This window comes from Schistosoma haematobium, chromosome 6 (genome assembly GCF_000699445.3).
Source record: "Schistosoma haematobium chromosome 6, whole genome shotgun sequence".
NCBI lineage: Eukaryota > Metazoa > Platyhelminthes > Trematoda > Strigeidida > Schistosomatidae > Schistosoma > Schistosoma haematobium.
In genome coordinates this window covers 6,866,221-6,889,965 of record NC_067201.1, presented here as the reverse complement: position 1 = coordinate 6,889,965, position 23,745 = coordinate 6,866,221, and the positions used below count along the sequence as shown (strand labels likewise).

The following is a 23,745-nucleotide window of genomic DNA, read 5'->3' as shown; positions in this document are numbered from 1 at the left end:
TCATTTCACATTATCTATCAATAGGCATCCCATTTATTCTCATAGTCGATAATTCGATCATCAAATCTAAAAGTCCAACACTATAATAATTCTTAACACAAATTGCTAGTTTACTAATCAGATCATATGTAGAATGAATGCTTTCTTATGTGTTTGCATCGCTGGATATAACCAGTTAAAGTTGTATGAGAATACTTTTCATGATCTTTTGGTTTGAAGTAATTTTGATAGATATTCAATCTGTCAGTCAACTGTGAACGATGCAATACATGGGACATATGCGCTTCGGTTCAATTTTTCATATTCCGTATCAGCGCAGCGAGACAAAATTATCAAAACAAAAGGCAGATCAGTAGTGATATCGTCAATTTTAGTCAACAACAGTACTATGCGAAAATAAAGAAGGAATCCATGGAATAGAAAAGTGCAATATAATTTCAAAATCAGTGATCCAAGAAAAGAGGAAAAATCATTACCTATTCATTATTTGGATCAATTCTAAGCCATGTAATATGTATCAACCAATATATCATTTAATGACTTTATGAAGTGTAGCCATAATTTGGTTTGCCCATTCTAACTTCCAAATTAAACACTAATACACTTCTAGTTGTATTCGATAGTAGTATTCCACTAACTCGTAATCACTACTGACTAATTTTAGTATTCATTTGTATATCCCCGTTTTATTAGTCACCTTTTCTGTCATTAAATATATATATATATCTTAATATCTTATCTAGGTCGTGGTTCATATATATTTGAAATTGATGGTAGCCGATTAGTTGAGTTAACAATAGCTATTGAGCAATTCACTGCATTACGTTATAATCCAAATTTGAAACCGGCTACATGTGCAGAAGCGTCTCAATTAACTGTTACAGCTCAATCAAATTTAGGTACAACAAATTTTGGAACAATCGATCGTTGTAATAAAAATGATAATTTATTTCATAATAGTAACCCTCCAATATGTACAACAATACAAAAAAATAATGGTAGCAGTACAATTGATGATTTAGGTATTGCTTCATCATCATTCTCATCAGATACAAGTAGTAATCCACGATCTGTCTCTCCAACCCATCATCATCAACAACAACAGTTAACAAAAAGACGTAGTCGTGATAGTATTTTTAATCCTTTACGAAAAATATCATCTGGACATCATAATTTTAATTTATTTAAAACAAATGATTATCAATCGTCAACAATAGATCGTCTTTTCAGTAAACAAACTATGTCACAATTCATGATTACTACTGCCACTGTTACTACTACTACTACTACTACTACTACTACTACTACTACTACTACTACTACTACTACTACTACTACTACTATTAATACTGCTAATACAACCACTTCCGGTACTGAACAATCATCAGTTCCTGTATTACATTCTAAATATAGTTGGAATTTCCAAAGAACATCATCTTTATCTCCTCCAGATATGATTGTAAATGATTCGATACTGGATAATTATAATCCTAATTCACTGTCAAGATATGATCGTTTACATCAAAATAGTTTTAAAGAACAATTTAATCTCAGTGGCGGTGGTGGTCTCAGTGTTGTTGCTACAACAATTGCAGTAACAACTGCTACGAATCATAATAATAATATTCAAGAGGGTATGTTTTTTTATGTTATTATAGTTCTCTAATACTTATTTAATTTATCTTTTCTTCTTGCCCTAACTTTTATGATTTAAAAACATATGGTTATATTAAGATTTTAAGCAATTACAGACTGGTTTTGCTAGATGGGATAAGCAACCGTTGAGTACCAAGGAAATCTTGGACATTTGTGTTGTCTATGTATAAGATTTCGCTGTGTCTATGATCCTCAGAGTTTTCAAAATTCATAGAAAGCTTATGTTTTCCTTTTAGACTATTCAATAAGTATACCAACAACTCATAGTTTCAACTTTGATCACTTCGCGATATAATACAAATATCATCTATCAATCTCAGTGATACTTGGCTCACAAATGATAGGGTTTGTTTTATCCCCCGCAAATCACGTCTTCTCTCATTACTAGAACTTCAAATATCTTGAAGTTAGTGAACAGCATAGATTTATTGTTAGGAAAAAAAAAGTTAATTAAGAGTGTTTATATTCAAGTTTTTGTTCATTACGCGATTCTGACAATTTATGTTTTTTCTACGAATAAAACGTTTTGCTTTGTTATTGTTATTATTACAAGGAAAAATGGATCCATCTACATTTACCCTTATCATTTTCCTAATAATGACTGTGTTAGGATCAATTATTAAGTTGTTTACTGAGATTCAACTCACATTGTTCTCTCATTTGATAGCTAATCATAATATTACTATTTAAACTACTCAAGTAGGTAAAGAATAGTGGTTCAATCCTTTCAGCCTACGGGTTGAAAGTCTGCCTAATTTAACCATTAAACCTTTTCTTACAATTCTAAATATCAATAACAAAATAATTCAAACTCTTACTACCAATAGTGATGCACACATTCATACCTGTTAAGTAAATTTAATGAATATCTGAACTTTGTAACCCAATGGAATTAACATGTTATCATTTGAACCCTAAAGGTACACTACTGGAATGCAATACTAATATGTTCAATAATAATTCTCCTAATTCTCAACTAGCCTAGTAGGAATACATTAAAGTTTATACAATCATAACCAAAATAATGTTGGATTGATATTAATCTTTCTTCTTATAATGATAATAATGATTATCGGTGAGACTACAATTTGTGGATGACCTTTGAGCGACTCTAAAGTGACCTTGAGAATGTCCATTTACTAACTTGGTTTAAATGAGGATTACAAACTAGTGTGTGTAATTAGGATTACGATTTACAGTTGGTGGTTAGGGTTTCCATCACAAACTGACAGCTAAACTGCCAAAACTTTTTTTAGTCAAATGAATGAAATCCAAATCATATTAACTTAAATCTAATTGAATCGTCCATAAATTATAGTTTCTTCAGATTATCTAATTGAAAGTTTTTCCCTTATTACATTGAATACATATTACAGTTTCATTGATTTAAGTAACATATATGCATTCCACTTGTGTTGCGCATGTTTATGCACAATTTTGTAAGTTCATAGAATAATATCTACATACATATATAAACAACTAAAAACTGATTAAATTTTTCCCCTTATTCAGCCATCCCATGTTTTTTTCTTTGAAAAAAAAACGAATTATCAAAATTTTTATGACCATCGTTATTATTTTATTTGTCTGTAGTTAAATAGGCATTTCAAAATGTAACTCTCCTCTGATATTGATCACAAGTAAACCTGGGATCTGAAATTTCTTTTTTCCCAACTAAACTACACATGGACTAATAGAGGTATCTAAATATTGATAAACTATATAGATTCGTTTATTTTATCTATAAATCACACACCAATCCCTAGTATTTATTCCATTATGTATAATATGTCTATCGTGTATCATTTCTATGCAATCTTAGCTATCTTCATTGATTTATGATCATTAATAGTTTTGTGGAGTCAGTCAGTCAGTAACAACGTGGAACTTCGTACGTACGTACGTACATCAGTTCGAGTTGCCACACCACATTAGCACAGAGATGCAATTGTCGACTCAAATTCCGTAGTGGTAGAGGTAGTAAGAGTTTAAGCAGTAATCAGAAACATTAGGGCTTGAAGATGTTATTCAAGGAGTATAATACAGTGAAATAAATTAGTCGTGGAGATAAGAGAGGTATTAGAAGGTGTAGGAAGGATTTGAGTGTGACCAACTTGATCTCGTGTGCTGTTACGGGTATGAGGGCTGATGTCACTTCCCTGCTGCCCACACCGTAGAAGGGTATTTCTTGAGGAACCTGAAAAAGAAGTTGTATTAATGTTGGCCTTAGCGACCTGGGAGCGTGACCGCAGAGCCCAAGGGACAACTGCTTGAGGCCGGTCGTGCACGGCCTTTCCGTGGGAGGTTTTTAATGTATTAGCTCCGTTCTTCAAAGGGCCTTACCGCCGGAGACAGAGATCCGTGAGGTAAAGTGAGATGTGACATTTTTAGGGTCGGTCTTTTCTAGCCCCGTCTTTCCTTGTGAGAAGGCAGCATCGCTGCAGATGCTGGTTGTCCGAGGGAAACACTTCACTGCTGTCACACCCCTCTACAGTCAGCAGCACGACTTCGCCCTCAGACCTTGAGTTGCTGCTTTTAGTCTTACCGTTCTCCAATCGACCTGCCTGGCATGGTAGAACCTACAGGAACAAATGTTCCAGCCAATATAGCTCGGTTGGGTCATCACGATAGGCAAGCCCGACCACCGCGTCAAGGTAGCAGCTACGGTCGGGGTTTTATGGAGTATCTATTCAAAAAGGCGTGGGAAATCGGGCACACATTATTAATAAGGGCAACTATCAAGGGGCCGATTCATCACTACATCCCGTCAATCAGTCAGTCACAACATAGAAACTGGTGCGTATGTACGTCTGTTCAACTTGTCATAACCCATTAACACACTGAGATCAAAGCCCTGGATATCAGGTTGTAGCAGTATGAGTGGTAATGGGAAAGATTAAGCATCAAAGATACTATTTGAAAAGAAAATATAAATTATTCAAATAAAAAGAAAGTTATGAGAACTTTAGAATCTCAGAATTTGTGGGAAGACAATGAATGGATGTTACGTGCTATCCCAGCAATATATTAACTGACCGAATATAGCAAATCAAAGAGGGAAGAATCAGTCTAATATAGATGTAAATATTGCATAAATTATAAAATTTTCTTAACACATTTGAAAATATTTAGATATGCACACTCAAATTATGTGCTATTTCACTTCGATAATCTAGTGTCAATCGGTTTTTGTAATCTTCTACGACCAGTTTTATACGTACTGCTATCTCCTTATACTTTTTTAAAAAAATGCTGTTGCTGGAATCATGCAACAGATTGTTTAACTTTAGTCCATTTAAACTTTGTTCCTTTTTCAGGGCATAAATAAATTTCTATGTACTTCTTATATATAACCATCAACAATGCGTTAGCTAAAGCCCTTATATCTCCCCTCTACCACATTGTTCTTCTTATGAAGGACCTACACAACAGAGGATAAATCAAACATATTTCTCATCACTAAAAATTTTATCCTCCTTTCAGTCTTCATTTTCATTAATTTTCACATGTAATACAGCAATGAAAGGCTCCAGCCGAGAACTTTTAATTTTTTTGATGTTGACATCCCGCTGATGTATGAACGGTGCATTTACGGTCATTTCCTACTCCATATATAATTGGTCATAACCATCTATAACTAGAGAAAATAAAACGGAAGCAGAGAGTACGGAACAAAAAGGGCGATAATTACTGCGATAGGTTAGTTAGATCTACCATAATACGTGTCAGGTTAATTTGTCATCATCCAGTTAAGGTTGCCAGGGACGTTGTAAGTATAAAGTAACAACAGGTAGGAAGTTTTGCTTAGTCGATTCAGTATTAAAAATGGCTAAACACTTAAAGTTCCCACAATCTCATTTGTGAAATAAAATACACTTACAGGTGCAAGAACATTTAATACATTTTCAGAGGAGCAGTAAGCATTGGTACAGCGAACAAATGGATGGAAGTGATTTTATCTCACCGATAGATTATGGTAGCTTATTCCAGAGTTTGGAAAATTTGCTGGTAAAGTAATTCATATAGAGAGATGATTTAAAATATGTTTGTTTCACTAATGACAAGGAGTTACGTATGCTGTAATTAGGAGTTTCTGCATATTGAATTACTTGAGTGGATGTAAAGGATAGTTTATTAAGTATTTTGAAGAAAAATATAAGATCAAATTTGAGTCTTCTCTTCCATACAGGGTCAAGTCCAAGTCTGTTACATCTGGAATTATAATTCATGGTAAAACCAGTTCCAAGAATCCGAAGTGGAAGTCGTCTCTACTGATTCTAACCTTAATTTATCCTTTATGCAAACACTATTAGGAATAAACGTGTAGTATTCTAGATATCTGGGTATTAGTATGGTTTATGCTACTTAAGTTGATAGATATAAGTAGTGTGTAACACCAATCGGAAGTGGGAAACCTAGCAGCCGAAGGCTATGAAGGTTGACTTGAAGAAAACAGAAACGGAATTAGAAAGGAATTGTGAGTCGGAAGAATCGTACAGAATATGATGGACACATGATGGAAATTCTCATTCGAAGTATTCAGTGTATGGTTCTCATATTTCACCAAGAAATTCTATAATTTTTTATTTAAATACAATCGGTTTTCTCCACTTGTGTTCTCTTTCATTACAGTAGTAGTAATAGTAGTACAACTTGTCAATTAACTGATTCAATTAAGCTTATTTTTAATTAATGATACGTTCATAGTTATCCCATACCTTCCTACTTTGTTTGTTTGTTTGTGTTTGAGATCAATGTCGTTTATTATTAAAGAGGACTTTTTCACTAGTTTCATTATAATGGAAGTAGATTATGATGAGTTCTTATGAAATGATAATGTGTCACGTTATCTGTCCTCTCTTCAATGTTCAATAAACACACAGTTATTATCTTACATTCTCAAGCATTTTCCCAAATCATTTAATTGGTATGTTCTTCATATAAAAGTTTCATTTTCATTGAAGATTTCATGTCATGAAGCTATCTTATATATCTGTACCATGAACACGTTAGTTAAGCCACATACCAAGATGTCGAATGAAAAACACAAATATAGTGAAAGTTGGTGCCCGAAATGAAATCTTCGGTCCAAAGTACACTCATTAAACGAACAGAAAAATGCCCGAAATTGCTAGATGCTGACTGACTGAACACTTGTTAGCCATTGTATTTGTTGCTATGGTTCGTGGACAGGACAAAGTGTGTGTGTGTGTGTGATGGAGAGAGAAAGTTGTTGTATTGTGTTTGTTTTCTCAATTCTTTTTCTTTTCTAAATAAATATTTCAATTCATCTTCGAACACGTGTGCGTACAAATACACCCACTTGTCTAATTCTATTGTTTTACTCATTATCAAATTTCTTTGGGATTAAGGGTTTATTATTATTATTATTATTATTATTATTATTATTATTATTATTATTACTATAGACTAACTAGTTGTATTATTGCTCACTGAAAAACGTACAAGTGGGTCATCGATGAATAGTAGTAGTATGGTGGACTCTACTCACAAGATTGTTTGTAAGTAGTGCGTAGCAATACGTGATATCGATGATTTCACAATGGTCAGACCAAATGAAGAGTTTCAGTCCATCGACAGCACAAAGTAGGCAGAACACGTGATAACCAGACAAGAAGACAGTTTGAATTGCAGAGTACACCTCGAGACCCAAATGGATGAACGAGAATTATGTCTACATATTATGTAAACGCTTTGTAACTTCTTTTAATAAAATAATTCTTCTGTTCATTGTCCCGTTCTACTTTAGTAGTATTAGAATGATTTAGGCATACCTGTACATGCACACATTTCATGTCATGTACATTGTATGTATTTCTACTTTTTTTTCCCTAAGAGACAGTGAAGAGTACAAATTATGTACGATTTTCAACGGATTTAATTTGACTTATTGATATTGTTCTATTCTACTGCTCTCGATTATGATTATTATTGTTATTGACTTACTGTCTATTTTGTTTTCCGATTAATCAAAAACAGCTGATAAGGAACCAATAATTTCTTTCGTTGTAGAAGTCATATCATTAGTATTGCTATTACTGTTGTGATATTTTTTTGTATCTGGTGTTTATATAATTACATTTTAAACATTAATTAATTAACAGATTTCACGATGTGTCGAAGGCAAGATATCCGTCTATCAATTAAGGAACGAGTATACTGCGTGGCAGTTCGTTCTGTTCCACTTTACAGCTTCGAAAAGTGGCCAGTAAGAGTAGAAGATACTCATGATTTATTAGTATTTGACCACAGATGCCTTAGAAATATTGCTGGCATCTATTGGGATCACCGGGTAAGTAATAGTGACACAGGTTAGACGCAGGGTATTAGGGAATGATGGTAAATCAGTTGATGAGGTTGTAAATCTTCATGGATTGAGATAGTTGAGCCACGTGTTACGTATTCCTGAACACCGATTACCATGACGCACAATGCCGACTAGTGCTGCAAACGTATGGAAGGAAGTTAGGGGTAGCCAAACCAAACCGTGGCATCAGTGCTTGAAATCACTAACTTCTAGTCTGAGCCATTTGGCGGTAGATGCGGACTAGCTGGTTGGGATCCGCGTGACTATCGTAACCAATGGTACATTATTTTTTATCTTCATCTAGATGTTTAATCCTAGTGGTCCTTCTTATATGACTTCATTCTGTTTTCAAGCCAAATTCTTGATGTTTGGTCCTCGTTTTATTATTTCTATTCCTTTACTATTTATCATGTTGTACTAAATAATGTATGCCAATTCAAGTCAGCGGATGTTTGAATGTGGTTGACTGTTTTCCTGTTTAGCTTTATTTTTTTTCACACACAGTCATATGATTTTTTTATCATGTGGTTGATTTTTAATGGTTGTAGTTATAGTACCAATACTACTACTACTACTACTACTACCACTACAACTAGTAGTAGTTATAACCCTTCACATAATAATACATACTACTAAGCAGTTATCAACATTTTAACTAGTGTGTACCAATTTATCAAACCATTAATCATATTCGTTTTATTCAATATTGAGTTACAAGGTGAATCGCATACAAGAATAATAACGACAACTATATTTTACACTATTTCACAACTGTCCTAATCACACCATCTTTATTTGTTTGTTTGTATGTGTATGCGTAACCATTACCTTACGCTAGCGCATATGATGCACATCATTCGTAATTCGAACAATTATATACGACCCGGAATTTTTTTCCAATTTAATCGACCAGTTTTTTAATGGTACACTATGCCTATGTGAAATAAAATAGCAATCTGTAACAAATTTTGTAACATTTAAAAAAAAATCATGATATATCTGTATATGTTTATACTATCACTTCGCGTAACGTTTATCTGATGTTATCCGTGTTATCCACGCTGAATATAAAAAAAAACAAATTTATCGAACGAAGACTTTTCATCTTGTTGAGTTCGCGAACCGACAAGCCAACTATTTAAATAACCTGGAAGCATTGGGGAGCCTTTTTTTCTTGTCATGTGTTTCTCCTCAACAATGTGTATCCGCGATCATACCATAAATCGTATTCAAGACATTAGAGTCCTACAATAAGCGCTTAACATTCAGAGCACTGAGCTAGCATCCAATGGTTTCAATTAATCGACAATATGACATAACCATCTTCCACTGTCTTCAGTGAACAACTACTTCATACCCAACATGGTTGAATTCCACTAATCATGGTCTATTACTAGAACCTCTCACTTTACACACATGATTAATAATTAGTGTAGGTATTCATGATGTAATGTATGAAATCCACAACCCCTTAAGTTAAACATCTGAATTACTGGATGCCGGTTGAAATATCGGAAAACTGATCCTTCATCACAAAATTTAAATGTATCGGGTCCAATCCTTAATGGAGTCATAAATTCACAGTATTGAGCATTCCCATATTAGGACAAAGCGTCTATTCAGTACCTTGTGTTTTTCGATCGAAGTGTAAGTAGGATCTCTACAAACCTCCATACAAGAATTAGTATATATTTGTTTCAACTATGTTTCTGTGGGGGGAGGGTAAATAAATTTTGGATTCATGAGTCTTGAATGTAAATTTTTAAATAAAGGTATGAACTGCCATTTATCATCATTATCGTCTAATTAGAACATGGCACAAATATGCACCATAAACCAGAATAATGCGAAGAAAAATTAATGATGTGTAAAGCAAATTGAATGAGGAGTTAATTTCAGTAATTACCAGTATTACGTGGACCTTTAGCTAAAGAGTTTGTTCACACTATTTTGTGTGTGAAAACTGGTAATACATACCTGTTTCAGTCAGTCAGTCAACTACAATGTAGGACTAGACACATATATGCATCGGTCCAAGTTGCCATACCTCATTAGCACAACAAGATGAACACCGGATTCATAAAAAGTAGTTAAGTCAATGGTGGTAATATATAAAAGAAAGATTGTGTATAAGGATATAGTACAGGAAGAAATAAAGCAATTATAATCTCACAGTTTAGGGGAAGACAAAGAGTATATACACCGACACGATTGTGGCCCATGTCATCCAGAGTATCCAACCATTGGTTACGATAGTCACGCGGATCCCAACCAGCTAGTCCGCATCTACCGCCAAATGGCTCAGACTAGAAGTTAGTGATTTCAAGCACTGATGCCACGGTTTGGTTTGGCTACCCCTAACTTCCTTCCATACGTTTGCAGCACTAGTCGGCATTGTGCGTCATGGTAATCGGTGTTCAGGAATACGTAACACGTGGCTCAACTATCTCAATCCATGAAGATTTACAACCTCATCAACTGATTTACCATCATTCCCTAATACCCTGCGTCTAACCTGTGTCACTATTACTTACCCGGTGATCCCAATAGATGCCAGCAATATTTCTAAGGCATCTGTGGTCAAATACTAATAAATCATGAGTATCTTCTACTCTTACTGGCCACTTTTCGAAGCTGTAAAGTGGAACAGAACGAACTGCCACGCAGTATACTCGTTCCTTAATTGATAGACGGATATCTTACCTTCGACATAGGTGACGTAAGTTGGCAAAAGCCAAACGAGCATTTTGAATCCGTGCTGAGTTTTCTTCAGATACCAATCCATTAGGGCTGACCAGACTTCTTCACTCCCTATCCTACGTTCATGTGTTGACGCAGACCAGCCCTGAAATAACAATTTGCATTTAGAGGGAGAGAAACACATCCCAAACATTCTGGCATTGTTGCTTAGTGCTACCATAAGACTGCATTTTATCAGTGTCTTCACCGAACAGGAGTTTGTCATCTGCGTATTCTAAGTCGATAAGTGGACATCCTGGAAGGAGATTAATTCCCGAGAATTCAGTCGGGCATACATGTTTTTTTAAACTGTGATAAAATATAATTAATTAATTAACGCATGCACCAGACACTTGAGTACGAGCCTTACTCTAAGTGTGAAAGCGAGTATTATTACGCGGTTGTCCAAACCGAAGTAGATGGAGCGAGGTTCGAAACTGGTCCTTAATAACTGGAAGTTGAACACCCTAACCACCAACCCACTACCCCACCCCTCCTCTAAACTGAGGCAGATACAGTCGATTAATGAATGCATAGCATTGTAGCCGTTAAGCCATCACTCTACTCCCGCCATAATAAAGTGTGGATGATACTGCAGTGGGCTGAAAGAAAACTGAAGACGGAGAAACCAAAAATGTAGTATCAGCCCATGAAGACATTGACTGTTGGACTGATGCTGGGTACAGATTACCTGGTTAAGGTCCTCAGGATTATCTTAACAAATGTTTGGTGACGTTGGTTTACATGGTTCTATATAGATTACAATGGCTTAGATACGTTCTCTCTTTTTCTTCACTTAAAACTTTAGTTTTAGAATTATCTTATACTTATTCCACGTATTTATTCTTCATTCTTGGATCATATTAATACTTTTTACCATCACCGACCCTGTGACTACCTTTACTTCTCTTGATAATTTTGTCTCATTGAGTTGATATGGATAGTAAGGCAGCATAAACCAATGCACATGCCAGATTCTGCCTTGAATGACTGATTGATTTATTTCACGTTTATTCTACATATTCTTTAGTTCCACTTATCTTCAATCCATTATTTTATGTATTAAAAAAGCATATTACGTTAAGCGTTCACTGAATTTGTTTAATTCATATTGAAAAAAGGGAACACATAGTGTTTATTATTGAAAACATTGTTTTAGTTGGTTTGTTTTCCAAAAAAATAACTGCAATTTTATAAATTTCCAAGGAGGCGATTAGTCGACAGTTCCGTCACGATCTCTAATTTTCTACTTTGAAATAACAAATTGATTTAAACTGTATAAAGCCCTGACTAAATTAGCAAATCAATCACTCCAAAATATATTTTCACATAGTGACAGAATTTGTTACTAATTTTCCTTAGTTTGTCCTTACAGTTTTCATTATTCAATAAATGTGTTGTATTCAGCGGTTTCAGTCTTTTTTTCGTTCATTTAATAAATAATTAACCACATTAAATTGCGATTTACATCAGAGATTTCATTTGGAGCTATCCACAACTATATGCTATTAACATTTTCAATGTAGTTCAGCCAACATTCCGGGTGAATAATACATTATAGTGAATTTTTTTGAAGTGAAGCTTACCCTCTAATGTACACAACACCCATTCAGTACATGGTCAAGCAAATGGCCGAAAGGGCTTGGTTATTAAACATTAAAAACATTATGGATGACCTTAGCTGCCTACGTTATACTTTAACAGTTTTTTTTTACCATATAGAACACACACATGTATCTAATTGAAATTGATAAAACTAATGTTCGATGAGCAGTATATATGTAGTTATATATATGTGTATAAGTATCATGTGATTTATCTTAGGCCACGGTCGCTATTAACAAACCTACAAACATTTTTCTCTAGATAAAATATTTTGATACATTTCGTATTTATTTATTGTGTTTAAACAAGTTCAGAATTTTTCATATAATAGATGGATTGTAACTGACAGAGGAATCTAGGACTGCCGTTTCATCCGATTTGAAACTTTCCCATTAAATTGTACCTGCCATATCTCAATGTATTGATATTCGCCTTAAAACGGTCAATGCATTAACCAGCAACTTGTTCGCTGGATATGGTGCTAGCTAGGATGATTCAAACTATTTTCTAATAATGATATACACTTCAAGACTGTTAGTTTTTATTCTGTTCATGTTTATTTTTTAAAATTATTTTTTAGGTAACAATAGTCCAATTGAAATTATGAATTCATTAAATAAAACGTCGCATAATGTTAGTGATTTCAGTACAGTATCTAATCCTGATCAATCAGTTATGTCTAACAATAATAATAATAACAATCCTCTTACCTCATTTATATGTTCATGTTCACCATTATGTAATACTGGGACTAATAATAGTAATACATTCCCAATGTCTTCATCGTCTCGTTTAGTTGATGATGTGAATGTATTATCTTCATCGTCTTCTTCCTCATTGATGATTGGTCATGATATAATTGAAAATATGTCTGAAACGAATTATTTTCTTGATGATAATATACAAGTAGCTAAAGTTGCAGCTGGTCTAATTATTTCTAAAAAACCACCTTACTATCATCACCATCAACAACAACACTTCAGTGGAAGTGGTTATCCTACACGGATTTCCGGGTTAACACCAGCTAGTACAACTTTTTCTGGCGTTTCTAATATGACTAATACTACTACTAGTACTATTTGTGGTGCTGTTACAACTGGTAACAGTAAACAACCACTACCATCAACAGTTCCTTCATTTCGTGTTTCCTCTACAACTTCAACTCGTCATCATCCACATACTCATCATCATCGTTTTATTTTCGATGGTCCTAATTCTAGTGGTAATCAGTCATCGAGTGGATGTTCTACAACTGCAGTTCTTCCATCAGTTCCTATTCCATCTATTGGAACTGATTCTGGTATCAATATTCATAATTTTATGCATAGTTCATTATCATCATCTTCCAGTGAATATAATCGTACACAACTTTACCCTGAATCTTTATTACCTAAACAAAGACAAGATTCACAACAATATCATAATAGTTTATTGAATTTTATTTCATCTTGTCAAATCTCTGATTCACTGAATACATCCACTTCAGACTTAAATTTTTCTGCTACTACTACCTCGTCTTCAGTGGAATCTACTTTAGATCAAGTTGATAATAATAAAAATATTTGTAATACTGATAAAACTATTACTAATACCACTACTATTACTACTGGTAGTAGTAGTAGTACTACCACTACAACTTGTGTTAAAAGTATCCGCAACTCTCCTAATCATGAAGTATTTACAGCAGATGAAGACTACTGGGATTTACGTGATAGTAGTAATTGTCAGCATAAATTAATTCAGTCATCAAAAGTGGATTCAACTATGGTTGGTGTTACAGATACATCAAATACATCTGATAATCTCTGTCTTATGAGTAAGTTTAGATTTTAAACATGTGATCTCGTTAATCTGGTTTCATTGAGATTTAACTTTTGACAATTTCGGATCATATCAAGCCAAGATTTGATATAAGTCAAAAAATGTTAACGTGCATTGAAATTATGAAGCGATCTAAGTTAAGCCATCATTGAAAACCTGGGGGCACTGGTCTGACGTTTCGTTCTAGTATGATACACCTCAGCAGTGCGTATCCACAACCCCTGGCGCGAGAATCAAACCCAGGACTGATTGAAGTTATATGTTAACACCGTTGTATACCGATTTAGTGACCTAGAGTTTAAGCGTTCGTGCGCGAGTCCACAGTTCCTGAGTTCAATTGCTATGTGCGTGGTCGTGTATGCGTACTCTTGATTAGTCCTATACGAGAGGATAACACGGTCGTCCAGTGCTTCCAGGTTTTAAATGGTGGTCTAACGTTGATCGGTCCATAATTTCAATGAAATTCTATAATCTCCACAACCCGCTATTTAAAATTATTATCTTTTGGGCAAGTAAAAACTCTCTGTTTGAGAGTCTATGGAATTTATCTTCGTAACCAATAATTGCAGACGTTGGACGACAGTTTAGAATTGGTCAGAATGCCCCAAATCTATTCACTCCTCATCTTTCCTTTGATCTTGAGTTTCAAAGTCATCCTACACTTTATTATTCTTCGGGGTCATTCTCAGTTCTCAAATCATATTGTGCATACATAATCTTTTCTACTGTTACTATTTCACAAATCCCATTAACTCTGATATTTATCTTTACAATTTCATCTCTATCCACTATTGTAAGATGTGACATCTTGACATGATTCAAAATCGTTTGCAATGGCGCAGGTGCATCCACTCTTTGTGTTCTCCCAAATTCTAGTCTTCTGAATTATTCATGTCCTTTTTTTCTCTTTCCAAATATATTTTACTGGATTATACTCCTTTAATAACATCTTCAAATCCTAATCTTTCCGATTACTGCTTATACTCTTCCACTACGGGATTTGAATCGACAATTGTGTGTGTGTGCTAATGTGGTGTAGCAACTCGAACTGATGTACGTACGTACGAAGTTCTACGTTGTTACTCACTGACTGACATCTTGAACCGATACGTATATGTCCCAGGCTCAATGTTACTTATGACTCGCAGACTTGAACAAAATAACGTTGTTAACAGTATACATTATGTCATGCTAAAAAGAACATTCTTTTTATGCTCTTATTTTTCTTTGCTTTTGACTATTTTTTCTAGCTGGTACAATTCCATCTGATTCTGTTGAACTACATACATGTACAAAATCATCATCTAATCCATGTGAACTTAATCAGTTTACCAATACATCATTTGTTTATCCTCACTTCAATTTGTCATCAATTGAACCTGGTCAATGTATTTACCGACATCGATTACAGCAATATCGAGTTTGTAATTGTATATCATTACTTCGACGATCATTTTCTGCGAATTCTAACATTCAATTCATTGATTTATCAAATAATGATCTTCAAATTGTTAATTTTCGTCCATCTTTAACATTAAGAACTATGTGTTCATTAGACAGTTCTATTGTTTCTCGTACAAAAACTATAAATGATAACAGTTTGGTCGAGAATACTACTGCTGCTACTGATCACAATTCAAAACTTTGTAGGACTTTGCGATCATTTAGTACTAATCCGCATATTTCTATTCCTTCCCCACTATGTAAATCTTTTTGTGGAGGTCGTTTTCAAAAAATTCACAGGTAATGTTGTTGTTATTTTCACCAATTTTTCAAATACGTGCCTAGTTTTTTCTTATGTTTCAAGGATTCATTGTTGATAAGTAGTCTTAAGCTAAACTTAATCTATCAGAGAATTTTTTCATCAAGTTAAATGGTTGTCAGATAAGTATTACATGTGCTCCCAATCAATCAAACGCCGCTTATTTCGACACTCTGTGATAGGCTATGTAAGAGATGTAGGTTATAAGAAACCTAATTGGTTGCAGTGAATCCTCAGAATTATCGTAACCAATGGTCGGAGAATTTGTGTGACATGGCTCAGAATCGTTCGCAATGATACAATTAAATGGAATCTTTGTCTTCCTTCAGATCATTACTTACGCCTATTACCTCCCATGGAGCATACGCCCCTGTCCAAGATTCTCCAACTCTCGTCCCAGAGAATTCCTCGTCGTGCATTATTTGCCGACGCTGGTATTGGTTGAAAAAAGCGGAGAGGTGGTCAGTGTATAACATGGTGTCGTGGTATGACAGAAGGCTGCAAAGGGCCGTCTTCTGTTGGTCCTTCTCGACTCCCTGGCTGGGGTCCTAGAGATGATGCGACACAGTGGCTAGGGACGTTACCAGATATGGCTCAGAATAGAAGCCAGCGGCGATCCTGCTGTAACCTTCTTGTACTTCATAAAAAGTGGTTGTGACTTCCTTAACTGAAAGGATTCTTTCTGGTTGTACCTCTCCACTTCCCCCATTATTATTACTATTATCATTACACTACCACACACTAATCTGTGGTCGTTATCGTTCTCTTTTTCCTTTCTTCTCTCCTATACGCATCTTATACTATTTTTCTCTTTCCATTCTCGTTGTTATTGTGTGGCGCATATATATCTGGTGCCCCCTTGTACCAATATTTATGTGTTCAAAACAAAACAACTCTCTTGAGCTCCTTTCCAGTTGTTTTTAAGTGCTGTTAATTTATTTCGACGTTTGCATCCTATTCCCAGTGCCACTTTTCCTTTTACCTCGAGGATCCCTAGTCGGGGCTTACTTTGTGCTGCAGTCTGATGGTTTCTGTAAACTGTGTTCTTTCCATCTTCAGCCTATTTCTCCTAATTTCCTCTCCAACTGAAAGCTAATTTGTTCTTGCTGATAGTGTCTGGCCAACGCATCTGGATTATCTTTCATAGACAACTGTTTATCAAATACCTGTACCTTTTTGTTGATAGCTTCAGTAGTTATCAATGTTTTGGCTCTGCACAATATTATCGTCTTTCTGTTTCTATTGAAGATTCGGACTTTGGTGTTGACTGACAGACAATTGCTTTTAATCGCGAATGTTCTTCAGTTATTTTTATTCCACCAACTTTCCTTTTCCTTTCGAATCATATCTTCTACGCTGAATGTTTTCTACTATTATTAGTAGTGCTTTTACTTCTGCTACTCTTTTATCGTGTTGTCCTGATGTTATTATGTGACAACTTGTATTAATGCATATATATATATATATATATATATATATATATATTCCTCATAACTGACCAATTTACCTTTTCCAATGCGATACTCCGTCATAAAATACTACTCTGTATTGACTGGTTAATCAGTTGTCGATCTTTAAACATATTGTGTTAGTTAATATTATATCATACAAATCAACTTGTCTATTTACTTAGTTCTATTTTTCCCGTTACAGTTTATGATTAGTTATAGACTAAAATGATGGTGGTTATCTTTTTTAAAATTTGTTATTCTTATAATAAGGCGAATAGTGAGCAAAGTTAAACTTTCAGAACTTTTCTACCGGGACTCATTATTTATATTTCGTTGTTGTATAATTAATTAATACTTGAACTATTGTGCTTGTTTACGCCTACTTGTAAGCTTTTTCATAGTGTGTAAACTGTTATTCTCTGTTTTACATCCCTCAATTTATTGTTAATTGATGATGAAACTATTATCTAGTTCTCTTTCGTTAATTGTGTAGTTATACCTAAATTGTTATTCCTTATTTTTGTATGCGGTCTGTAAATCAATGTTTACTTATCAAGCTAGTTTGTGTTAGATGAACTTTACAATAGGGATGTATTTACCTGCTGTGGTTTTTGTTCAACTTTGGCTATTGAGCATGCGGGCGCGTGAAAACTATCCTAAAAATGGGCTTTAAGATTTGCTTTGGCCTCAACCCAAACTTTATCTTATCAGTAGAATCGTACCATTAGTCAGAGCTTAGAATTTGAGGGTATGGATGAAATAGTACATGTGAGGTATAATAAATTGGCTTATTCATTGGACAGTCATGTATTAGTTGCACTCTAGGTGTGTGGGCTGATAATACTACAAGGTTTCCCAAACTGAAATAGGCTGAGTGATATTCTAACCTGAACCCCTTAGTCACTAAGCTATCGCTATACTCAGAGTAGAGAAACATTATCAAATTATTATCGATGAATCTTATCAATTGATATAGACTAGTGTAATGCTCATTCACTACAGTTATATTAAATTGGAAACCAGAAAGTGTTGAAATCACTCGGTGCTATGGTAGATAAATGAAATTCTCGTAGAGCAGTTAATACAGTTATATGTACTGCTTATTAATCTTTTTTTTTCTCTCTCTTTATAAATCAAATGATAACATGATTTTTAACCAATTTACACTACTCAATGTAGTTTGTATCTTTGAGTCAGTTCGCTCAAAAATACTGTCTGACTTTTTTCATAAAGGCATAAAATATTTTGATTGAAATTTTTATGCATGCAATGGCATAAACTCTACTTTATTATTATTCACAACTATCTCTTCATGGAAAGCGAAATAAAACATTAACAAATAACAATTTTAGTAATCCTATTAAAATTCTTCTTAGGTAAGTTTCTAGAATGTTGTAATTGTGGATGATCGATTGACCCATTGGTCACTTATAATAACAATAGAATAGTAGGTTAATAGTTCAGCTTTCATTCACTAGCTTCGCAGATGAAGGTCCCAGACATCTGAATCAAAGTAAGTATAATACTTTGGTTTGAGTAACTGGGTAGGATCACTAGCCTTTGCACATAAAGGATGACTCAAAGCTGGTTAAATTAATGTGCACTTGGTAAATCATTTACATTTAGCTTAGTTGAAGAGGTTTTGTGGAGATTGGTTTCATGTGTACGTTGCATACTCCACAAATTGGCCTCAGTTGAGATACCGTCTTTTATGTTCTCTGTGATTACGGCTAATACGGCATACGACTTCGGCACTCAAACCCGCATAACCCAGTGTTGTAAATCAAGAAGATGGGAAAAAGCAGCAGAAGCGTTTTTTAAGTAAGTGTCAAAATGTACGTAGGAATAAGTATATTTATAGTTTTTGATATAGGCTTTAACATCATTATAATCCGGCCAATCCTCAAGTAGGAAGTTTATGCAATCGCTCAATCACAGCATACTACGTTGATATTCTTGAAGGCTCTAGGGGATTCTGATTAGATGGAATCGCTTCTTTAGAGCCTTTGGTGGTTTCGTCACGCTTTGTGGGAGCCGTTCTAACACCGTTAAAATATAGAAGGTTCCGGACGGCCGTTCCGTCCTAGATGGTACTTCGCAGCAGTATCCCTCCCTCGACTCCTCCGGAGCCCAACCCAGGACCTTCGGGTCTCACAGCGAAGTTTAACCGTTAGAACCACTGTAGCTCAGTCCAACAGTTCATATTTTCAACTTCAACTAATTTGCGATGTTACGTGACAGCTTTAACTGCCGATATTTATGAACTCCACTAATCACGATCTTTCAGTCAAACTTCAGAAAAATCATGAACTAAGTTGTATGCTTTATGTTCTCCCAAGTCTGCTTCTGATGTGCGCTTCCTGTATGCATGCCCAAACTAGCTAATCGAGTAAGAAAACCGAGTAAGTAAAAAGCTTTTATTGGCTAACAATCAAATATACATCCACAGCTCATTCTTAAGTACATATCCGTTTTAAAAAATCTAGCCAAATCCTGACCAACAATGTGTACACATTTTTCATTTCTTATTTAGCCCATTTCTATCTGATTGGCCCAGCATATTAGTAAGTCATTATTGAACTAGTCGCACACATCTGAATAGCCTTATACTAAGACGAAACAACTGTCCTACGCTCCAAAATTTTCAATCATACCTTGAGATCAGTCTTTGACAAATATGTTACATTATTATAATACCAATACAATTTGTTCCAGTTTTATTTGACATAGATCGACTGTCACTGATATCAGTGCTAATTATTAGTATAGGGTTGGGGTGTAATTTTTCTAAAGTCAGTTTATAAAATAAGAAGACGATAGATAGTTTTTCATTTATACTAAAAATAAAAGCATATACAATTTTTCTTTGTTGTTCATCTACCACTATTATTCTTTATTTTTCTGTCATATAAATTACAGATTATTTCATCGTAAACAACATTCTCAAAGTCATGATAATCTTCAATATGGAAAAACTTCAATGGATAGATCAGAACTTTTAAACGATATGGATTTTGACGTAAAACTATGGGATGAAGCGAAATCTAAAAAAAAATTATGTACGAATATACCATCCTGGAATTGTACCGGTGATGATGCTGATACTAATGATACACATGAAAATCGTTTTGATAGAAATCTTGATCTTTGGTGTCGAATCTTTATTTGCCCACGTCATGGTGTTCAAAGTCTTCACTGGAACTTTAGTAGTGATGATGGTCAACAACATATTTCACGATTAAATACTAGCAGAAAAGACAGTGTTCCTCAGTTTAAGAAACATTTAAAATCGACATTTGATAATCAAAAGCATTCAAAAGTATCAACTCTGCCACCTCACTTTTTAAATACTACCGCTTTACCTCGACCACTATCCTTGGTACGTTTAACGACAGAAAAATCAAAATATCATTGTAGAAAAAGTTCTGAACACTATATAAAGAACAAAGAATCGAAAGTTACAAATTTAAACTTCGACGAAGACAGTAGTATTGGTAATAGTGATATTACTTCTTTAATCATAGATGTAACAAGCTCCCACACAGTGAGTTGAAATTTCTTTCTATTTTATATATATATATATATATATATATATATATATATATATATATATATATCCATTTGTTCATCAAAGGACGATACTGCATAGCACTCCGCTCTTTATAACTCTATTTCTGTGGAACGTAGCATTTAAAATAGAGTTTATTCGTAGGTTTCTAGTACTTGATCACCGATGCCTTCGGAACATTGCTCGAATTTGTTGGAACCACAGAATATCCAATGCTAAGGTTAGACAGTATGATAAGCACAGGTGGTCAGTCGATTGGTGAAGTAGCGAATCTTCCTCGACTGAAGTTGTTAGGACATGTTTTACTCATGCTAAACTATCACCTAACTTGATGTCCAATCATAGCTGGTGCAGGAGTAGGCTGAGAGCAACCAATTAGTGACCATCAAACCAAGACGTCATCAGTCTATGAAAACTATTGGACTTTGCTGTTTACATAGGTGCAGACTACCTGATTAAGGTTCGTTTAAAAACTGATCAGTAGTTGGAGACGTTGGCATGGTTTAAAATCAGTCCAGATGCACTCTTTATTTTTCTATTTTGAATTCCAATATTCGTTCATACCTACTTTCTTATTATGTCTTTTCAACTCCTTTACTATCCTTTTTATTGATTTAACTTTGTCATACTAATAAAATGTGACAAGTTAGGCTAACACATATTTTTAATCCATGTTGACTGATTGGACTATTTGCTTTTCCTCACTCCTATTCATATCATCCCTATTTTAAAAGTGTCATTAGTTGCTACAGGGTCTATCTAGATTAACTAACGCTAAGATCATTTAAATGACATGAGAAAATTATTATTATTATCATTATTATTATTATTATCACTATTATTATTATTATTATTATTATTTACATTTATCTTTTTAACAGCTTCCTAAAAACAAAATTTCCCATTCATTACTACCATCACATACAACTATCTCTTCAACTATAATCAATCAACTATACAGTTATTCTCCAAATAATAATTATTATTACTATTATGCACCGGTTAGTAATAGATGTCCATCTTTAATATCATTAACTTCATCACCATGTTCTGAACCATGTTTATCTAAAATTAATTTGATCCATTCATTATCATCATCATTCGGTGTAGATTATAATCATGATTTATCATCAAACAACAACACTTCGAAATCATTAATATCATCTCCATCCTTATCACAAAATATGAAAGAAAGAAATAATAATAATGATAGTATGTTATCAGATGTACAAAAATCATGTCACTCAGAGATGATGACTGGCGGCAGCTCAGTATTATTATCATCGCCATCTTCATCACCACCAATGCCATCGATTGACTTGAAATATCATCCATTGTTCCGTTGTAATAATACTGTTGAGAAATCTTTAGTTGGCTCTTTATCTAACTATTGTGATGTTGAATTTCTAAATGAATTACGCTTGTATTTGTTACGCATGAATTCTCACCATAATCATATTGGTAATAATAATATAACTGGCCTAATTGAATCTTCTCAACAGAGAAAACAAAACGTTAATGATAATGATACTTTTGGCGAGAATGTTACATGTATACGTGATATGCACCACGGTAGTAATGATGATTCTGACATATTACAACTATCATTACATTCTGATAAACAGACACAATCCCTTTCATCATCCGCCTCCTCTTCAGGAGGACTAACAACAACGAAAAGAAGTGATATTACCTGGTCTAAAGCACTTTATGGGAACAACACAATCGATAGCAACATCAATGAACCTAATTATTCCACAAATCAACTGTCTTGTAATAGTAGTACTAGGCAATCATATCTATCTAAATTGTTTGATCGCTCTATTAGTAGTAATGTTAAATCATTATCTCCATCCATTTTCTCTCCTACAATACGAGCAAATACTTTACCAACTACAAGAATTCTTCGTCAACAATCAATTAATCATAAAAGTACTTGGAATAATGGTAATAATCATCTTATTTGTGTTAATTTATCAGAAGTGGATACTACTAATCAAGATATTCTTGCTAATAGTAACAGTATTAGTAGTATCAATCAAAAAGTCAATAATCGCTTACATTTTTTACATCGTTCTGACCATCGAAATTCCACTGTGCAAGATAATCATCATTTTAAAATGAACACTACTATCAGTAGTGATAAATTAAATAACCTATTAACTCGAAAGTTTTCTCATCAATCAGAAATCGATCATTTCTCGCGTATCATAACCACGAATACCTCTAGCAGTAACAATAATAATAAGAGTAATGCAAACAGACGATCCAGAAAGTCCAATGAACAACCTAGTGATAAATCTACACTTTCCAATTGTAATGTTGAACAACAAATGCCTATTGAATATGTAAGTCCATTGCTTAATTCATTCACTTTTTTATAGAGGGGCAAAACAGTAAAGTTCTTAAGTATTTCCACAAAAAAAGAATCATTTTTATTTCTAATCATGATTTGGTGAGTCAATAAGTTGTGAACAACTTAAAATCTAGTCTACTTGTGCATCAGTTCAAGTTTTCAGATCATATGAAAGAGCATAACGAGATGAAAATGTCAAAGTAAAAACAATGTCAGTGATAACAGAAAACATTTGGTCAGCATAGACAATATGACTCGAGAAGAAACAGTGAATTTGTGGAGTAGGATAATGTAATGTATTTGTAAAAATCATTATTTAATGGAAAATTAACACTGAATGGATCTACGTTATTACGGTGGCTTATGATACATTAAACTCAAAATCTCCAACCACTGGGTACAATAGTCGCGTAAATGATACTTCCCACCCACCAACCCGGCTTAGTTTAATAGTCAATG

The 23,745-nt window shown here is 34.2% G+C and overlaps 1 protein-coding gene across 1 annotated transcript in view; it reads left to right on the top strand.

The window, feature by feature from the left end:
- The window catches only part of MS3_00008416 (uncharacterized protein), a gene marked incomplete at its 3' end in the record, with an annotated part of 55,118 nt that overhangs the window by 25,292 nt on the left and 6,081 nt on the right, over nucleotides 1-23,745 (top strand). Inside the window, exons 5-9 of the mRNA XM_012942626.3 lie at nucleotides 744-1,634; nucleotides 12,909-14,144; nucleotides 15,400-15,892; nucleotides 20,282-20,906; nucleotides 21,812-23,278. Coding sequence (XP_012798080.2) covers nucleotides 744-1,634; nucleotides 12,909-14,144; nucleotides 15,400-15,892; nucleotides 20,282-20,906; nucleotides 21,812-23,278 — 4,712 coding nt within the window. The remainder of the gene's footprint in view (nucleotides 1-743; nucleotides 1,635-12,908; nucleotides 14,145-15,399; nucleotides 15,893-20,281; nucleotides 20,907-21,811; nucleotides 23,279-23,745) is intronic.